This window comes from Stigmatopora nigra, chromosome 9 (assembly GCF_051989575.1).
Source record: "Stigmatopora nigra isolate UIUO_SnigA chromosome 9, RoL_Snig_1.1, whole genome shotgun sequence".
NCBI lineage: Eukaryota > Metazoa > Chordata > Actinopteri > Syngnathiformes > Syngnathidae > Stigmatopora > Stigmatopora nigra.
In genome coordinates, this window is record NC_135516.1 from 9,865,958 (window position 1) to 9,885,125 (window position 19,168).

Here is a 19,168-nt window from a genome sequence, read left to right on the forward strand (position 1 = left end):
CATTAGTTGTACTTTTTCTGGAGTATTGGAAGTGGTTTTCTATAGACATCATCAGGTTTGGCAGTGTTGTCACGTCTTTCTTGAACACTCCTGTGAGAACAATACAAAATTGTTTTGGTTCTTTCAACCGAAGATAATGACATCTCTAGTTTCCTCATTCATCCAGGAACTTAACTTCATTATGTGCCAGGTGATTATTTACTGGCATGCGTATCAAGTTGTAAAGATGTTGTCATGGTGGAAATTACAGGGTCAACAGAATAGTATAATTTTGGCAGTTTGATTTGGGAAGTGCTAAAAAAACATGTGTACTACAGGTTTAAATGTGGCTACTGGTTTTTTTTTAAATGTTGTTATTGGATTTTGTTATATAAAGATATCATTTAGGATTTCTTTTTAATGCCAAACGTGAAGAACAAGTTTTTTTTAAGATTAAATGTGGCGTAAACACTGCATGAATAAAAACATTTGGGCTGATAATCTAATTAAATAAAGAATTGTAAAGACTTTGGAATGCCAGACGTCTGATTAGAGACAGGCCGGCATCAACATTGCGATTGTCGATAAGAGGAAAATTCAAATGATGTCATCTGGGATTTTGTTTTTTAAATTAGTATTATTTTTTTTTTCAATAGACTTTCCACAAAGCTCAAAATAACTGCAGTGATGTCACTTCAAAGATAGTCTAAAATAAAGTTTGGGGAATGTTGGTATTTTTCCATTATATTATAATTTTTAGTTTAAAAAAACTGCCAAGGGGAGCTGAATAAAAAATAAAAAGGTTTTATTTTATTTTAATTATTATTAGTTAATATTGTGTACCTACATATTAATAATTATGTTCATAGTATTTCATTTAAAACTTTCTGATGATTTAATGTATTCATACACAAAAACATCTGTTGTGTTATCTGGATTACACATGTTTAATTTTTAATGTAGTGTTTAAAAGCAATGATTAAAGATTTATGTATGTGGGAGTGCCACTAAAAATACACTCAAACGCTAGTTTAATTCCGTAATGAAATGGCGTTATTGTTGTAATTTCCTCCTTTGATCAAGAGATACGAATTAACGACATTCTAACTAACGTCTGCCGGTTGCTTGCTAAGCTGGTTACGCTCACATGACTTCTGTCTCGTAACCATTAGCAACCGTTACCTGGGTCAGGAATGATATCACCAGCTACAATTGGTTGGCTTTAAATAAAGCCCCGCCCTCCCTCATAGCTGATTGGCTGATGCCTCCTGAGGTGTGCGCACCCCCCTTTTTTTTTTTTTTTTTAGAATGCCATGCCTCACTGTGACTTGAAGAAATTAAAACATGGACAGGTGTTTTGTTTTTGTAAACGCTTTGAAATTTTAAACAGTTTGGGATGAATTATCAGAGTATGTGAGTGCATTTCTACGTTTTGTGTTTCTAGAATGAATTTCAAGAACAGGAAGTTTTCTTTGGACAGTTCGGTGTAAGTATTTTTTATTTTCATAAGTAAGTTCCTTTCTCTTTTGTCTTGACGTTCCTGTAATTGCAACTGTTGGGCGTCAAAGAATACTAACTTTTATTTAGGTGCTATTTTTTACTGTGCAATTTAACTAGAATTTAGTATAGATTGTATTTTCCAATATTTGATATTTACATGGTCATACAAGGATATTTGTACCTTTTTTGTCCTGCTTTTGAAGACAGGGACCTAATACGCAACTTTGTGTAGTATTTTATTATGGGTTATGGTCATATTTACTGGAGAGCTGAGCATTTTTTTTTAAGGTTAAAATTGCTGTTAAAAGGTTAAGAACGACTGCAATAGATGTGCACGTAGTACTCGGAAGCTGAAAGTGAAACTCAATTGCAAATCAAACTAAGGTTGAGATAGAATCAGACAAATATTCCAAATGTTTAGAAAATCGCATTTTTAATCTGTGACTATTCAAAAAGTAATGGGCGACATTTTTCAGTCTCGTGTTTTTACATTTTTTATAGGCCAATACCTTTAAAACTGATAGATAACCAATCAGTTACCAATCTGACTATGATATGTTTAACAGATATATTTTTACATTTCTTAATGTTGACTTCATTTTTTTAACCTATAGGCTGCAACTTCAATCTCAACTTCAACACTCCAATCTTTTTTGGGCTAACTACATATAATTATATGAAAATGACGTAAAACTATTTATTATTCAAACAAGTTTTAGCCAGTAATGAAAAAGTCTGATTGTATGTTAGTGTAAATATTGGCCAATATCTTCATTTTACTAAAGAATGCTAAATCAACTTCAAAGTCATCTAAAGTTCATTATAAAATAATAATAATCGGCTCCCATTGACAAGACATCCAATCAATTTGAAGTGGGAAGACTGAATATTCATTTATACACTGCCACCTTCCCACTTCAAATGAATTGGACGGCGACTGGAATGAAACTAGTACATCCACTGTTAAAGAGGACCAGTGATTTTGGATGATTTCACTACATTTGCAAATTTTTTTCTGGTCAGCTGTCAGGATGCAAATGGCCGCTTCAGCAGCCGCCGAGGCTCCAGCCACCGAATCATCAGGAAACACGCATCAAGTCTTGGGGATGGCGCGGTGGAAACCCAGGAAGTAAATCACAACCTCAACGGCAACCTAACCCACAGGTTGACTCCCTGCACCTTTTGTTGGCCTCAAATTATTGCAGTGATTCACATAATGACATGTCATGATTCCTTTGTTTTTGGCCTTCCTTCTTTCTTCAGAGAGAAAACAGCAGCTGAGGAGAACACTGATCGGCTAGATGGGCTCGTCAGCACAAACGTACTTCCTCTTTCTTTTTAATCATATTTTGGGGAGTCTACAAACATGATGTTTTCAAATTTTGGCTTTATTATACACTTATGGGACATTTTATTAGGCACACCTAAAAAAAACTCAAATTCACGGTACTAATTGGCAACAAAAAAGTGTTAAATACTAACTATAAAACAGTATAGTCTTTTGGTACCACAGAGTATTAGAGAGAATATAGTCATAGTAGTATTTGGACTCCAAACTAGTAGATGAATAAAATTATAATCCTGATTATTAGGAATTTAAAGCCGTAATCCTATGTAATTTTGGATGATAATATATGAAAAAAAGTAGTAGTGTGACGTAATATCATAAGAAAAAGTTTTAATTTGGTGCCTTTTTTTATATAAGGGTTAGGTTAGGGGTTAGGGTTAGGGTTAGAGTTTGGCTAGGGTTAGGGTTTGACTAGGGTTAGGGTTTGACTAGGGTTAAGGAAACAAAGCCAGACAAAATAGCAACCATTTCCTTACAACTGAAAGTAGTGGATTGGCAGTTGGCACATTAACACACAGCAAATATGCCGACAGCGTCTGAGACTATTTAGATGCCAGAATACATATAATTGGCTAAATGTTTCTTCGTTCAAAACTTTTTGAATGAATGAAATGTAAATGAAAAACTTTCTTTACCTTTTCATTTCAGAGTTTCCAGAAACACAATAAAACCTTTCACAGATTGTTTCAAGAAATACCTGAAGGAGAGAATCTGACACACAGTAAGTGCTGGATAAATACATTTTAAGGACATTCATTCTTCAAAATTCATAATTATTCATACAATTAAATAAAATAAAAGTATACTAGTGTATTTAATCAATTTATTTCATTCTTGCAACACAGTCATGTTCAAATTTGTCTTTTAAAAAGACTCACTTTTTTTCAGGTATTACTACAATACAACCCAATTAGTGATATGCAATACAATTGGCATTTAATTTTAAATAAATGTTTTGAAAAAGTATTCAAGTTGCTACATTACTAAGTAATTCATTTGTGTGTGTGTTTCCGTCCAATAGCTTTCAGTTGCGCACTGCAGAAGGAAGTTCTTTATCAAGGAAAGCTCTTCATTTCGGAAAATCACGTGTGTTTCTTCTCGGCGGTGCTGCTCAAAGAGACCAAGGTCAGCCATCAAGATTGAAAAGTGTTTAGCCACGCATACCAGTGGCTATTTCTTAAATAAGGTTGTAAATGTTTGCAGGTTGTCGTCCCTACATCCAGCATCCAGGAGGTGAAGAAACACAGTTCAGCTTTGTCCGTGCTGTCCATACAAACTCTTAATGATGAGAAGGTCAGACAATTTTTCCATTTTTCCATTTTATTAGCAACTAGAGGAACACTCCATCTCAAAGACAAGAGCTCATTTCTGTCTAAGCAACCAAATTCTGAATTTTTTTAGACTTGTTAAAGTGGGCGCTCCCTTGAAACAAGTTTTAAGCAAAACTGCCCAAAATGTAATCACTTCATCAGTCACATTTTAGAAAGTTATCCAGAAATTTGATATTAATTCCTTGATTTGTTGTTAAATTAACATGAAATTTCAGTTCTGACCTCAGTAATCTTTGACCTCGCATTCTCCAAATATTATCTATCATACTACAAAGATATCCTTGGGCCATTGTGAATGTAAACTTGACCTTAGTGACCTTTGACCTCATGACCCCAAAATATAATCTCTTACTCAAATTACAAACATAAATACTGCAGGTTTGACAATAATCTCTTTACTTGAGTTCTTGAGCTATTGAGAAATTCCCATTATAAACTCAGTGACTTTTGACCTCATGACCCCTTCTCATTGCCATTACTACAAACATAAATACTCCAGTTTTGATAATAATCCCCTTACGTGTTCCTGAACTATTGAGAAATTCTCCTTCTGACCTCATTGACCATAGACAGCATGACCCAAAAAATGCAATTGCCTAATCTTATTATTATAAACACTATGTGTCTGTGTCTTTATTTATTCATTTATTTATTTCATGAATGATCTCAATAATTTGTCTCTTTCCCATTCTTTCCTCAGTACTTTTTCGTTTCGTTGAGGAACCGCGAGATGTGCTACCAACTTCTCCAATCTGCCTGCTCACAGGCACAGGCGAGTATGGTCAGTTTGCATTGTTGTACTTACTAACAATTGTATTGAAAACACCAATTAACAGACGTCCAATCCAATTTCCGAAATGGATCGGATGTCTATCGCCTCCATCAATGTTAGCCAAAGCATTAATTCTGCTGTTGTTGCGACACAGGGAGGAAGCGCCAAAAGCAGCCCACACGACTCCTCGGCAGAGAATGAAGACGATTCCAACATGGTAACTTAACTAAAACAATGACACTTGGAATGTTCATAAATCAAATCATTTTAGGGCAAATTCAGACACACAGGTCCTAAATTAGCATTCTGTTGACTAGTGCATAGTCTGAAATGTGGACATTTTTAGGATAATAGTGCATGATGGTGTTTTTTTAATGTATTTTTTTATGATTTATAGTTTGTAGGGTAAAAATTGATTGTAATACCAATGCATGTTGCATGCAAATGATGTACTAATTGCCCATATGTTCATTCCAAAGGTGTACAGTCATTACAATGTTGATGATGACGTGGATAACGATATCAGTGGAGAAAAATGCAGTTATGTGAACCACGACAACACAACGTCAGAAAAAGGTAAAGGTTAAGTATTTTGTTCTTGACGGAAGTTTTCCTTTTGATATATAGATATTAAGGTGGAGATAAAGCATTCTTTTGTAGTTTTGGACCGAAAAGAAAAACACTAATGTTCAATTTGACAACTTCTAAATGTATTTATTTACCTATGTATATCATAAGTTAATGGCTCCTGATAAAATTAGCATTTCATTCTAAATATTCTTATTGACAGAACCCACAGAAAGTACAGAAGAGATGGACCATGTTATGTGTAAGGCTTTTTATTTATTTTTCTTAAATTTGCTCCAACAATCCATCAGCCTTTGAAGGAATATTTAAACATTGCATATTAATTCTTGTCACACAGCCTCATCCTTGCTTTGGAGGATAATGGAGGACGTCACATGTTTTTTTTTCCTTCGACAAAGAGTGAATTTCAGCACAGTCTTCTATGTCTACTTGATATTGTAAGTATTTATATGCCTTAAGGAACACATTTGGGAATATCTTAGGTATAAAGCACCAACACGTGACAGAGACAAATGTTTTTAATTTAGCATTATTATTACCATTTCCTTCTTCTTGGCTATTGGATAATGGAGTATTTTTCTTTTATAGCTGTCCAAAGTGGGTGTGGTTTAACACTTAAAATATCATTAAAAAAGACATCATAGACACGAGGCATTCACATATATTGACATTTTATTTTTGTGTCACATTGAAATTGACAGTGAAATAAGTGTTTTATCAAGGAACTCATGTGTGTGTGTATGTATGTGTTTCCAGGTTGGTGCTTCTTCTGCTGGTGTCCGGCTACATGGGGCTGAGAATGATAGCGCTGGAGGAGCAGCTCAACTCTTTGACTGAACTCTCCCTGAGTTACAGAGAGTGAGTACATGTACACACATGCGGGCAAATTTGTCGCAAACCGGTTTAAAACCATTATCGGTGAGATCAGATGAAGCAAGAAGGCCATAGTTGGATACCTGTGAGACACAAAGTAAAAGATTGCATTCCACCACAAACACTCCCAAGTGAAAATGTGATAGTCATCATAGTTGGAAAAGCTTCATAATTTGTCATTTTCTCTAAGAAGAATGAGTGAAAGATAGGTTTTAGTAAATGACTGCCGTGTGGGCTGCGTGGCGTAGAGGTTCACTCACCTGACCATGTGGGAGGCTCGGGTTCGAATCTTGGTGGACGATTAACAATTTTGCTATTAAAAAAGACTGTCATTCAGTCTCCTTAAAAAAAAGAAAGCCATACTATATGTCGTTTTATAAGAAAAAAAAAGCCTTACTTTACTATGTCGTATTTTCAAGACAAAAAAAGCCTTATTATACTATGTCACTTTTTTAAGAAAAAAAGCCTTACTATACTATGTCGTTTTTTAAGAAAAAAAGCCTTACTATACTATGTCGTATTTTCAAGACAAAAAAAGCCTTATTATACTATGTCGTTTTTTAAAGAAAAAAAGCCTTACTAAACTATGTCGTTTTTTGAGAAAAAAGCCTTACTATACTATGTCGTTTCATAAGAAAAAAAGCCTTACTATACTATGTCGTTTTTTTAAGTAAAAAAAGCCTTATTATAATATGTCGTTTTTTGAGAAAAAAAGCCTTACTATACTATGTCGTTTTTTGAGAAAAAAAAGCCTTACTATACTATGTCGTATTTTCAAGACAAAAAAGCCTTATTATACTATGTCGTTTTTTTAAGTAAAAAAAGCCTTACTATACTATGTCGTTTTTTGAGAAAAAAAGCCTTACTATACTATGTCGTTTTTTGAGAAAAAAAGCCTTACTATACTATGTCATTTTTTAAGAAAAAAGGCCTTACTATACTATTTAGTTTTTTGAGAAAAAAAGCCTTACTATACTATGTCGTATTTTCAAGACAAAAAAAGCCTTATTATACTATGTCGTTTTTTAAGAGAAAAAGCCTTACTAAACTATGTCGTTTTTTAAGAAAAAAAAGCCTTACTATACTATGTCGTTTTATAAGAAAAAAAGCCTTCCTATACTATGTCGTTGTTTTAAGAAAAAAAGCCTTACTATACTATGTCGTTTTTAAGGAAAAAAAGCCTTACTATAGTATGTCGTTTTTTGAGAAAAAAAGCCTTACTATACTATGTCGTTTTTTGAGAAAAAAAGCCTTACTATACTATGTTGTTTTTTAAGAAAAAAAAAGCCTTACTATACTATGTCGTTTTTTTAAGAAAAAAGGCCTTACTATACTATTTCGTTTTTTGAGAAAAAAAGCCTTACTATACTATGTCGTTTTTTGAGATAAAAAGCCTTACTATACTATGTCGTTTTTTTTAGATAAAAAGCCTTACTATACTATGTCGTTTTATAAGAAAAAAAGCCTTACTATACTATGTCGTTTTTTGAAAAAATAAAGCCTTACTATACTATGTCGTTTTTTGAGAAAAAAAAGCCTTACTATACTTAGTATAGTAAGGCTTTTTTTTCTCAAAAAACGACAGTATAGTAAGGCTTTATTTTTTCAAAAAACGACATAGTATAGTAAGGCTTTTTTTCTCAAAAAACGACATAGTATAGTATACTATGTCGTTTTTTGAGAAAAAAAGCCTTACTATACTATGTCGTTTTTGAGAAAAAAAAGCCTTACTATACTCTGTCGTTTTTTGAGAAAAAAAGCCTTACTATACTATGTCGTTTTTTAAGAAAAAAAGCCTTACTATACTATGTCGTTTTATAAGAAAAAAAGCCTTCCTATACTATGTCGTTTTTTGAGAAAAAAAAGCCTTACTATACTATGTCGTTTTTTAAGAAAAAAGGCCTTACTATACTATTTCGTTTTTTGAGAAAAAAAGCCTTACTATACTATGTCGTTTTTTGAGATAAAAAGCCTTACTATACTATGTCGTTTTTTAAGAAAAAAAGCCTTACTATACTATGTCGTTTTATAAGAAAAAAAAGCCTTCCTATACTATGTCGTTTTTTTAAAAAAAGAAGCCTTACTATACTATGTCGTTTTTTGAGAAAAAAAAGCCCTACTATGCTATGTCGTTTTTGAGAAAAAAAGCCTTACTATACTATGTCGTTTTTTGAGAAAAAAAGCCTTACTATACTATGTCGTTTTTTAAGAAAAAAGGCCTTACTATACTATTTAGTTTTTTGAGAAAAAAAGCCTTACTATACTATGTCGTATTTTCAAGACAAAAAAGCCTTATTATACTATGTCGTTTTTTTAAGTAAAAAAAGCCTTACTATACTATGTCGTTTTTTGAGAAAAAAAGCCTTACTATACTATGTCGTTTTTTGAGAAAAAAAAGCCTTACTATACTATGTCGTTTTTTAAGAAAAAAGGCCTTACTATACTATTTAGTTTTTTGAGAAAAAAAGCCTTACTATACTATGTCGTATTTTCAAGACAAAAAAGCCTTATTATACTATGTCATTTTTTAAGAAAAAAAGCCTTACTATACTATGTCGTATTTTCAAAACAAAAAAAGCCTTATTATATTATGTTGTTTTTTAAAGAAAAAAAGCCTTACTATACTATTTCGTTTTTTGAGAAAAAAAGCCTTACTATACTATGTCGTTTTTTGAGATAAAAAGCCTTACTATACTATGTCGTTTTTTTTAGATAAAAAGCCTTACTATACTATGTCGTTTTATAAGAAAAAAAGCCTTACTATACTATGTCGTTTTTTGAAAAAATAAAGCCTTACTATACTATGTCGTTTTTTGAGAAAAAAAAGCCTTACTATACTTAGTATAGTAAGGCTTTTTTTTCTCAAAAAACGACAGTATAGTAAGGCTTTATTTTTTCAAAAAACGACATAGTATAGTAAGGCTTTTTTTCTCAAAAAACGACATAGTATAGTATACTATGTCGTTTTTTGAGAAAAAAAGCCTTACTATACTATGTCGTTTTTGAGAAAAAAAAGCCTTACTATACTCTGTCGTTTTTTGAGAAAAAAAGCCTTACTATACTATGTCGTTTTTTAAGAAAAAAAGCCTTACTATACTATGTCGTTTTATAAGAAAAAAAGCCTTCCTATACTATGTCGTTTTTTGAGAAAAAAAAGCCTTACTATACTATGTCGTTTTTTAAGAAAAAAGGCCTTACTATACTATTTCGTTTTTTGAGAAAAAAAGCCTTACTATACTATGTCGTTTTTTGAGATAAAAAGCCTTACTATACTATGTCGTTTTTTAAGAAAAAAAGCCTTACTATACTATGTCGTTTTATAAGAAAAAAAAGCCTTCCTATACTATGTCGTTTTTTTAAAAAAAGAAGCCTTACTATACTATGTCGTTTTTTGAGAAAAAAAAGCCCTACTATGCTATGTCGTTTTTGAGAAAAAAAGCCTTACTATACTATGTCGTTTTTTGAGAAAAAAAGCCTTACTATACTATGTCGTTTTTTAAGAAAAAAGGCCTTACTATACTATTTAGTTTTTTGAGAAAAAAAGCCTTACTATACTATGTCGTATTTTCAAGACAAAAAAGCCTTATTATACTATGTCGTTTTTTTAAGTAAAAAAAGCCTTACTATACTATGTCGTTTTTTGAGAAAAAAAGCCTTACTATACTATGTCGTTTTTTGAGAAAAAAAAGCCTTACTATACTATGTCGTTTTTTAAGAAAAAAGGCCTTACTATACTATTTAGTTTTTTGAGAAAAAAAGCCTTACTATACTATGTCGTATTTTCAAGACAAAAAAGCCTTATTATACTATGTCATTTTTTAAGAAAAAAAGCCTTACTATACTATGTCGTATTTTCAAAACAAAAAAAGCCTTATTATATTATGTTGTTTTTTAAAGAAAAAAAGCCTTACTATACTATTTCGTTTTTTGAGAAAAAAAGCCTTACTATACTATGTCGTTTTTTGAGATAAAAAGCCTTACTATACTATGTCGTTTTTTTTAGATAAAAAGCCTTACTATACTATGTCGTTTTATAAGAAAAAAAGCCTTACTATACTATGTCGTTTTTTGAAAAAATAAAGCCTTACTATACTATGTCGTTTTTTGAGAAAAAAAAGCCTTACTATACTTAGTATAGTAAGGCTTTTTTTTCTCAAAAAACGACAGTATAGTAAGGCTTTATTTTTTCAAAAAACGACATAGTATAGTAAGGCTTTTTTTCTCAAAAAACGACATAGTATAGTATACTATGTCGTTTTTTGAGAAAAAAAGCCTTACTATACTATGTCGTTTTTGAGAAAAAAAAGCCTTACTATACTCTGTCGTTTTTTGAGAAAAAAAGCCTTACTATACTATGTCGTTTTTTAAGAAAAAAAGCCTTACTATACTATGTCGTTTTATAAGAAAAAAAGCCTTCCTATACTATGTCGTTTTTTGAGAAAAAAAAGCCTTACTATACTATGTCGTTTTTTAAGAAAAAAGGCCTTACTATACTATTTCGTTTTTTGAGAAAAAAAGCCTTACTATACTATGTCGTTTTTTGAGATAAAAAGCCTTACTATACTATGTCGTTTTTTAAGAAAAAAAGCCTTACTATACTATGTCGTTTTATAAGAAAAAAAAGCCTTCCTATACTATGTCGTTTTTTTAAAAAAAGAAGCCTTACTATACTATGTCGTTTTTTGAGAAAAAAAAGCCCTACTATGCTATGTCGTTTTTGAGAAAAAAAGCCTTACTATACTATGTCGTTTTTTGAGAAAAAAAGCCTTACTATACTATGTCGTTTTTTAAGAAAAAAGGCCTTACTATACTATTTAGTTTTTTGAGAAAAAAAGCCTTACTATACTATGTCGTATTTTCAAGACAAAAAAGCCTTATTATACTATGTCGTTTTTTTAAGTAAAAAAAGCCTTACTATACTATGTCGTTTTTTGAGAAAAAAAGCCTTACTATACTATGTCGTTTTTTGAGAAAAAAAAGCCTTACTATACTATGTCGTTTTTTAAGAAAAAAGGCCTTACTATACTATTTAGTTTTTTGAGAAAAAAAGCCTTACTATACTATGTCGTATTTTCAAGACAAAAAAGCCTTATTATACTATGTCATTTTTTAAGAAAAAAAGCCTTACTATACTATGTCGTATTTTCAAAACAAAAAAAGCCTTATTATATTATGTTGTTTTTTAAAGAAAAAAAGCCTTACTATACTATGTCGTATTTTCAAGACAAAAAAAAGCCTTATTATACTATGTCGTTTTTTTTAAGAAAATTCCTGCTTTTGCTCTGCTTTGTAAGTTTACCTAACTTTTCCCACTTGAAGGTATCGTAAAGTACTAAGTATGATCTAGGAGTGAAAAGAGACAAACCAACAAATAGTACTGTTTAATCATGGACAGTGTTGGCCCAGTGGGTAAGTCATCAGTCTCCCACCTCTGTGGTCCTGGGTTCAAATCCCAGTGCAGGCAAAGATTTTCCTACTATTATTCAGGTAAATGAAAGTGACAAAAGTATAAGTACTACTGCTTTCTCTCACAGGGTGGTGGCCCAGTGGTTAAGTCATCAGTCTCCCACATCTGAGGACCTGGGTTCAAATCCCAGTGCAGGCAAAGATTTTCCCAATGTTATTCAGTTAAAAGAATAATTTCTAATGGCTGAGTGTTTAAGTGTATAAGTATTCAGTGGTGGATGAAACATTTAGTCAAAAAAATGACTAAGTGTTTACCCCCATTTCCTTAGATGAAACGTTTCAACACCCATGTATAAGTGGGGCACGAGTTGGTGTAGTGGGTTGCACACTCGCCTTTGCACGGAGAGAACGTGAGTTCGCGCCCCGGTGTCGGCGGTTCACTGACCAAGCAAGCGGTCGAGGGTCGGCCGAAGGCCGACCCGAGAACGCCTTTCGCACAGACAGGTCCTTCAACTGTCTTCCGAACTGCCGAAGGCAGTTCGGAATATAACCTTTTGCTGAAAAGTATGACTAAGTGTTTAATATAAATTAATAAGATTTTTCTTTTTTTTTTTCCCCTTCTTCTTATTCCATTGACCAATTCTTCTTTCCAAGTATTTTCAGCCAAACGACGGCAGCGGGAGTCGAACCCAGGTCTCCCACATGGGAGTCCTGTGATCTAACCTCTGCGCCAACCAAGTGACTACACTTTCCTTTGTAATCATTTGAGTATTGTTAGGAGAAGTCCACAGAAACAACCAAGTGAAAAAGTGTCCGAACCGGGAATCGAACCCAGGTCCCCCAGATGGGAGTCCAGTGTTCTAACCTCTGCGCCAACCAAGTGCATACGCTTTTCTTAGTAATCATTTGAGTATCTTGAGAAGTCCACAGAAACAATTAAGTGAAAAAGTGTCACAACCGGGAATCAAACCCAGGTGTCCTAGACGGGAGATTTGGCAGATTAAGTTGACATGGCAACATAAGAAGATTAAGTTTGAACAGACAAAAGAAACGGCTTTATAGAACATACACGGACAGAGTAATGCAGCAATTAGAAAAAATACATGGTGAGAACATATGGCTGTATATATATATAGAAACAAATGTAGGACAGTTAAAATTAATTCCGATAATGATGAACTAGGGTTGATTTATAGAGTCCAATTAATAAGAGAGTTAACAAGTATTCAAAAGAGCTTTGTTGAAGTACATTTAGTTTGAAACAACATTGTTTGCATTATTTTCAGGCATCAAGAAACCTAGGGGCAACTTACAGTGTCCATTCAGCCTACCATGCATCTTTCGGAATGTGGGAGGAAACTGGAGTACCTGGGGAAAAACCACACAAACAGCACACAGACAGATAACCTGGATTTGAACCCAGGAACCCAGAGCTTCGAGGCGGACGCACTTACCACTCGACATGGCGGGCCACCACTACGATGATCTATTCCCAGCATAACTGATCGAGTCCACTATGATCCTTTTTGTACATAAGTGATCTTTTATTTTGTTATCCATAAAAAGGTCAAGATTCAGTCCCATGTATTAATCCATTACATCATAGTCTCAGTTCAAAAAGCAACATAAAATTACAAATCATAATACAAAGAATAGAATAGGTAAGTACAGTAACCATACAGTATAAACAGTCTGCTAGTATTGTTCAAGTAGCCCCACCCCCCACCCGCCTACCCGCTTGACCCTAGGACAAAAATGAGCATATCAGTTTGTATCAGCAATATTTTTTTTAAAAAACTGTCCCATTTTTTCCATTTTTTAAAGCGCTTTAAAGCTCCAATGCCATTGGTTCAGTTTTGCCCTCATAGAATATATATAGTAGAGAGAGAACATCCATCCCACCCAATTACTTGCTCTGCAAAACACAATAGACATGCATACAGTATTCACTGTTTGCCCCTTTTCAGTATACGTTCAGGGCCCGGGAAAACTATTAACATCAACCACAATGGCGCATGAAGTTCACGCCCAATATAATAACCCTTGCGAGACGGATCCCTGATAACACAAAGTGTCCGTGGGGAAAGGCGGCCTCTGAACTTCAAAAATGCCAAATAAGAAAAAAGTTACCCCCAACTTTGAACACGTGGCAGATCCCTGGGTTTAAGGTGGTAACAGATCTCCGTTGCTATTAAAAGTACACAAAATAAAAGAGGACAATGATGAGATTCCCTGTTTTAAAAGGATAAAGCCTCCGAGCAGCTAAGTCACAAACCCTTTTTTTTTTTTTTTTTTTTTTTTTTGTTAAATGGTGTTTCGTCTCAAGTGATTCATGCCATCAACTAAATCAGGTGTACAAACTGGTCCTACGGGTTCTTGCTAAAAGGATGTCAGTTAGTTAGCCGACAATAACTTTACATCTTGTAGTAATAACAATGCTCAACTTAAGACCTGCTTTTCTCATGCTTGATCTGACACATAAAGAATAAAAGTGTATGTATAATTTCATTTTGTATAGTATATTTAAGCATGAGTGACTATGTGCAAATGTGTGTGTGTGTGTGGTGGAACCTGCACCACACTCAAAAGTAATGCATGGCTTGGGTCAGATTGGAAATAGTGGCCACTCACCCATTTTGGATTTGTTGTGCAACCCATCACTCGCAGCTTATATCACCAGTAAAACCATTAAAATAACCTAGACAGACCCAGCATAGGTGCTGAACTGGGGACACTTTTTGGACATTTTCTTTTACCAGGCAGACAAATATCTGTAAATTACACTACTAAGCCTCAGCCACAATGTAAGAGAAGCTCCAAAGTTCCACCAAAATTTGGGCAAACATGCCTCAATATTTAAGTGAGTGTCTTGGATTCTTGTGGTAGTACAAAGGAGGAAAAACTGCCTCTGCTTTTAAACAAACGTCAATCAAGGAATTAAATTCTGTTAGCAGATGCGGAAATAAATAGCACAACGCTAAGAGCACAATAATTAATGCCTGGCATTGAAAACAAGCTGACAACTTGTGTTTAACTTTTAAAATCCAAGTAACTGTATTGGGTCATTTTCATTGAATTAGACTGTGGTTAAATTCTATTCGTAGTTAAGACATTTAGGAATGTAATCATGTAACATGAAAAGTTGAAACCCAGGTCTCCACCGGGTATAAAAAGTCTACACAACCTAGTTAACATCCAATCACGTGGGGCCTTACATCCTTCTACTGTGAATTTAGTCACTAATGGATGTCAAATCTTTTGGGACTGGGGTGAGCAGCAGCTTTGGACATCTACAAGTGATAAACTAGCACATTCTTGGAACTTGCTACAATTGACTTTAGGGGGCCCCCACGGTCGTTCTATGGCTCCTTCAATTCACCATTTCTAACTTCATGCATAATGTAGAAGACTAAAAAAAAACAAAAGCACTATGATCCAAGCTTTCACCCTCACCTACTCTGTTGTACGCAGTCACGCTTGTCCATTTCTAGTGTTTCCACAAAGATGTCAGAGTCCTCCACAGGAACGCCACCTGAAAAACAACACTGGGGAGAAAAAAAAAAATCGCAACCCCCAACTGGAGAAGCAGCTAAGAGTAAAAAAAAAAAAAAGGCAAAAGCTACGGCGGCACTGCCAGGAAACAGGAAGGAAATAAACAGGTTTTCTCGATGGGGGATTAAGTGAAGCATAACGTTACTATTCGTCGGACGCTTTCATGTCCACTAAAACTAGAGTGGTCGTCAGATCATTGATGTGTTGTCCACTAAAAAAAGCTGGTCAATCTGTGGAGGTATTTTTCATACATACACGCCACACTAAGACAAAAAAGCCCATCAATATTGATAAGTCACTAAGCCTTTCCCCTCACATTAAACTAGTCAAGTTGAAAGTATGTCCTTCATTTACAAAAAAAAAAAAGACATCATACATACGCTAGCCCGTGATATGAAAATGAACTCATAATTTTACATCCAGGACCTCAATCATTCATTTGCTTTGAAATGACATCTGTGTGCCTTTTTTGAGGGGAAAAAAACGTAGTTATTTCTTTTTTTTTCTCTCTCTTTTTTTTTGTATAGAAGTTTTAAATTGACTTCAAGGTGAATGGAACCTCCCCCCATTTACAAACACATGACACTACGGATAAATACACCTAATGACTAGTTTAAAAAGACTCAAATTTGAAAGAGACAATTATTTGAATGCGATCGTTTTAAAAAGTAAAACGTTTAAAAAGACACACAGATGATGTACGTACGCCTGAGCTGCACTCTCACTCAATCCTTCACGGCAGCGAGGCCGTGGTTGCGTTTTCCTCAGGCGTGCTGCGCAGCCAGGTCCTGGTTGATGAAGCGCCGTAGCCTCTCCAGGTACTGACTGTAAAGCTCAATGTCGTTGTGGCCGGCGCCCTCGACCCAGAGGGGCTCCACGGCCTTTGGACATCGCTCGAACAGGGCCAGGCCGTGGGAGAAGTCGATGACCTCGTCCTCTGTACCGTGGATGATGAGCACCGGAGACGGGATTTTTGACACCTTCTCTATGCTGGAGGGGGGGGGGGGGGGGGCAAAGAAGTAATTTCAGGTCCACTCGAGTTAATTAGAACCCGTGAAGCATTCATCTTGTGTGTAGTTTATACTAGTTTCAAAAATGGCTCGCCAATTAGTATTAAAAGTGTTTGAGGGCAGGTGCTACAGGACCATAACAACCAAGACAAACAGACTCAAGAACAGTTTCTTTCCAAGAGCCATCACCATACTCAACTCGAGTTGTTTGTTTGTTTGTTGTTGTTATTATTTGCGCACGTTGTGGTGACGCTTTAAATCTCATTATATTTGTATAAAGACAATAAAAGTATTCAAAAAAGTGTTCGGTGTGCAAAAAAACCCAGAACTTACTTGGGGAAAGCGTCAAAGCAGTAGGTTTTCTTGGTGTCGGGGAAGGCTACTCTCATGCCAGAAGTGAGAGGAGAGTGCAGCACAACGGCAGCGCACTCAAAGCGTGACGCCAAGTCTACCGTGGGCACTGTGCCGATGCTCTGCCCGTACAGGATGATGTTCTCGGGGCTGATGCCGTACCTGCGACCCATTGAGATGAACGTTACTAACAAAAGCGGCTCCCGTTACCGCTAGAGACGGAATGCCTCGGCCGTCTTACCGAGAGCGCAGAGCGTGCCAGGCGGCATCTATGTCAGCGTAAAGGTTCTTTTCTGACGGCTTGCCAGTGCTGACCCCATAGCCTGAGTAATCGTAAGAGAATATGTTGCAGTTGATGCGTGTCCCCAAGCCGATGTAGAAGCTACTCATCTGGCCTAGGTCGACCGCGTTGCCGTGTGAGAACAACACAGTGAACCTGATAAGCAAAAAAAGGGGGCATTTCAGAGGAAATGTGTGAAAGATCAACAAGAATACTCAACAGGGTCAAATTACAATGTGCTTTGGGGCATAGGAGCACTCACCTTGCGTTAGGGGCACAGCGTATATACATGCATCCAACCCGATTTCCTCGGCTGGACCTGGTCAGGAACACATCAGTCACGTCCAGCTCTCTCTGGGAATACTGAAACTCCGCCCTCTCCGTGAGATGCAGCTTCCACCTGCTCTCACATCCAACCCCAGCTGCCGAACTTCCGCCACCTCCTCTGTCACCGCCACTGCCGCCGGCGCTCAACCGGGAGCGGAGTCCGGGAGCCCCCAGGGTAGGCAGGGCGGCCCCGGCGGCTGGCCCGGATGATGTTCCGGCTCCGGGCGTGGGATCCGGGTCAGGGAGGAGGGCGTAGGTGGGCTCTGGTGGGAGGAAGGCTAATTTGGCAGCGATGCGGCTGGGGCAAGGAGGACAGCAGAACAGGCAGCATAGCTCTCGTATGGACAGACCATTCATTTTCTGCAGGGAAGAAATCAACGTAATAAAGATGAAAGCATTTTAATATTTTTAGAAGGTTTAGATGGGGATAAATTGGCAAATAGTGGGGAGTTTAGTATAAAGAATTCTTCACCTGGATTATAAAGTCCCTGGGTCTCAAAATGGACTGGCACGCAAGGGTGCCAAGTTCTTCTGCTGTTGTTACTGAGCCTGATGGACCTATAAGATACAAATACATTTAATATATATAAATTATAAATACTATATATACATATATGCAACTGTTATTTTCATTGTATTGAAATATAACCTTTTAGCAAGAGTGCTGCAGTTAAATATATAGTTATATACATACTTTTTCATGATATTTTTATCATTATTAATTTATAAACGAAAACTGCAGCAAATTGGGTAAAAAAATATATTTCAATTAAAAAGACCACAGTCGCATCTATACAGGCATATTGTACAAAACTAAAGACACTTGTTAATAAACAAATCTGTCCACACTGTATACACTGTACACATGTAAACAAAAGAAAAAAATCAACGCAACATTTCATTATAATGTAATAATATTAATTATCCGAATACTTGAACAACATATTCGCGTACAACATAGACAAGGCAAAAAATGTTTCCGCATGTTAAGGTTCTTATCAAATCTCGATTGTTTTGCAACATGATCAGGAAGCAACTGTAATGTGTCCGTCACTTTTTCCATCAATGACTAATAAGGAAACCCAAGCTGAAAAAGCCAGATCCAGGAAAGAAATGCTAATTAATCATATACGATGATAACCTCTAACGTTAGCCTTTACAAGAACCCAGCGTCCAATCCACAGGAGATTTGAATATAAGCTTGTCGTAAAGTCGCGAATAGCATTGAGCGCTTTGACAAATTGAAGCTGTCTAGAATTGAAATGAATGTAAAACATCAAAATAAAGGGTAAAAAAACAAGTACTACTACTACTCGTTCCAAGGCAAGTAGCCAGACAGACAAGTTAGCATCGGGCTAGCTACTTACCAATTAACGGTACGTTGGCAGAAAAGCTGCTGTGCTCCTATTTGCGCACAAAAGCAGCACACCTCGGCAGTCCCGTTTGTATCTTGACATGGATGGTTTTACTCAAATATACCGAGGGATTCTCTTGGTAGCAAATAAGAATAAATATTAGGCGACGAGATTTTTTTTTCTCGCGCACTGTGCGACTAATTCCGGAAGTGACGCCAGGAACCGGATTGTCTGCTAAAAAAACTTTATTGAAATGCGCTTGTAACAATGAAACAAAAGCATTACGTATATCATGAGTTCAAATTTTATTATATTTTAAATCAATAATATCACATTAAGTAATACATTATATAATATTGTACCATACAATACAGTATATTACATTACATTACATTACATTACATTACATTACATTACATTACATTACATTGCATTACATTACACTACATTACATTACATTATATTAACATATTACATTACGATACATTACATGACA

The 19,168-nt window shown here is 35.3% G+C and overlaps 3 protein-coding genes across 4 annotated transcripts; 2 read left to right on the forward strand and 1 right to left on the reverse strand.

Annotated features, from left to right (window-relative positions):
• Positions 1-1,275: 1,275 nt before the first annotated feature.
• On the forward strand, positions 1,276-4,966 carry LOC144201711 (GRAM domain-containing protein 2B-like). Its single transcript, XM_077724470.1, has 8 exons — positions 1,276-1,331; positions 1,424-1,465; positions 2,503-2,643; positions 2,743-2,800; positions 3,476-3,548; positions 3,849-3,952; positions 4,031-4,120; positions 4,859-4,966. Exons 1-8 carry the CDS (start codon positions 1,324-1,326, stop codon positions 4,964-4,966), a joined length of 624 nt encoding a protein of 207 aa, XP_077580596.1. The 5' UTR covers positions 1,276-1,323.
• Positions 4,967-5,015: 49 nt separating this feature from the next.
• On the forward strand, positions 5,016-14,305 carry LOC144201712 (uncharacterized). Its single transcript, XM_077724471.1, has 6 exons — positions 5,016-5,147; positions 5,410-5,506; positions 5,721-5,759; positions 5,856-5,955; positions 6,275-6,376; positions 13,084-14,305. Exons 1-6 carry the CDS (start codon positions 5,016-5,018, stop codon positions 13,097-13,099), a joined length of 486 nt encoding a protein of 161 aa, XP_077580597.1. The 3' UTR covers positions 13,100-14,305.
• On the reverse strand, positions 13,519-18,883 carry LOC144201299 (alpha/beta hydrolase domain-containing protein 17A-like). Of its 2 annotated transcripts, XR_013327307.1 has the most exons (7): positions 18,685-18,883; positions 17,790-17,875; positions 17,253-17,677; positions 16,952-17,146; positions 16,693-16,872; positions 15,251-16,339; positions 13,519-13,985 (listed from the first exon to the last, which is right to left on the reverse strand). XR_013327307.1 is itself a non-coding variant. In XM_077723809.1 (6 exons), the coding sequence occupies exons 3-6, from the start codon at positions 17,672-17,674 to the stop codon at positions 16,114-16,116; spliced, it is 1,023 nt and encodes a 340-aa protein (XP_077579935.1). In that variant the 5' UTR covers positions 17,675-17,677; positions 17,790-17,875; positions 18,685-18,883; the 3' UTR covers positions 13,519-16,113. The 2 variants fall into 2 exon arrangements, 1 of the variants encoding a protein (XP_077579935.1); XM_077723809.1 differs by having other exon boundaries at positions 13,519-16,339.
• Positions 18,884-19,168: the final 285 nt, after the last annotated feature.

What these genes read in the sequence shown, in the direction of transcription:
- LOC144201712 (XM_077724471.1), top strand. Translation starts at nt 5,016, where the DNA reads ATGGATCGGATGTCTATCGCCTCCATCAATGTTAGCCAAAGCATTAAT. An exon ending in CAACACAACGTCAGAAAAAG is followed by an intron (nt 5,507 to 5,720) that starts GTAAAGGTTAAG and finishes TCTTATTGACAG; the next exon opens with AACCCACAGAAAGTACAGAA. An exon ending in AGAGATGGACCATGTTATGT is followed by an intron (nt 5,760 to 5,855) that starts GTAAGGCTTTTT and finishes CTTGTCACACAG; the next exon opens with CCTCATCCTTGCTTTGGAGG.
- LOC144201299 (XM_077723809.1), bottom strand. Translation starts at nt 17,674, where the DNA reads ATGAATGGTCTGTCCATACGAGAGCTATGCTGCCTGTTCTGCTGTCCT. An exon ending in CGCTGTGCCCCTAACGCAAG is followed by an intron (nt 17,147 to 17,252) that starts GTGAGTGCTCCT and finishes TTTGCTTATCAG; the next exon opens with GTTCACTGTGTTGTTCTCAC. An exon ending in TGGCACGCTCTGCGCTCTCG is followed by an intron (nt 16,873 to 16,951) that starts GTAAGACGGCCG and finishes AATGGGTCGCAG; the next exon opens with GTACGGCATCAGCCCCGAGA.
- LOC144201711 (XM_077724470.1), top strand. An exon ending in TGCTGCTCAAAGAGACCAAG is followed by an intron (nt 3,953 to 4,030) that starts GTCAGCCATCAA and finishes AAATGTTTGCAG; the next exon opens with GTTGTCGTCCCTACATCCAG. An exon ending in AAACTCTTAATGATGAGAAG is followed by an intron (nt 4,121 to 4,858) that starts GTCAGACAATTT and finishes TTCTTTCCTCAG; the next exon opens with TACTTTTTCGTTTCGTTGAG.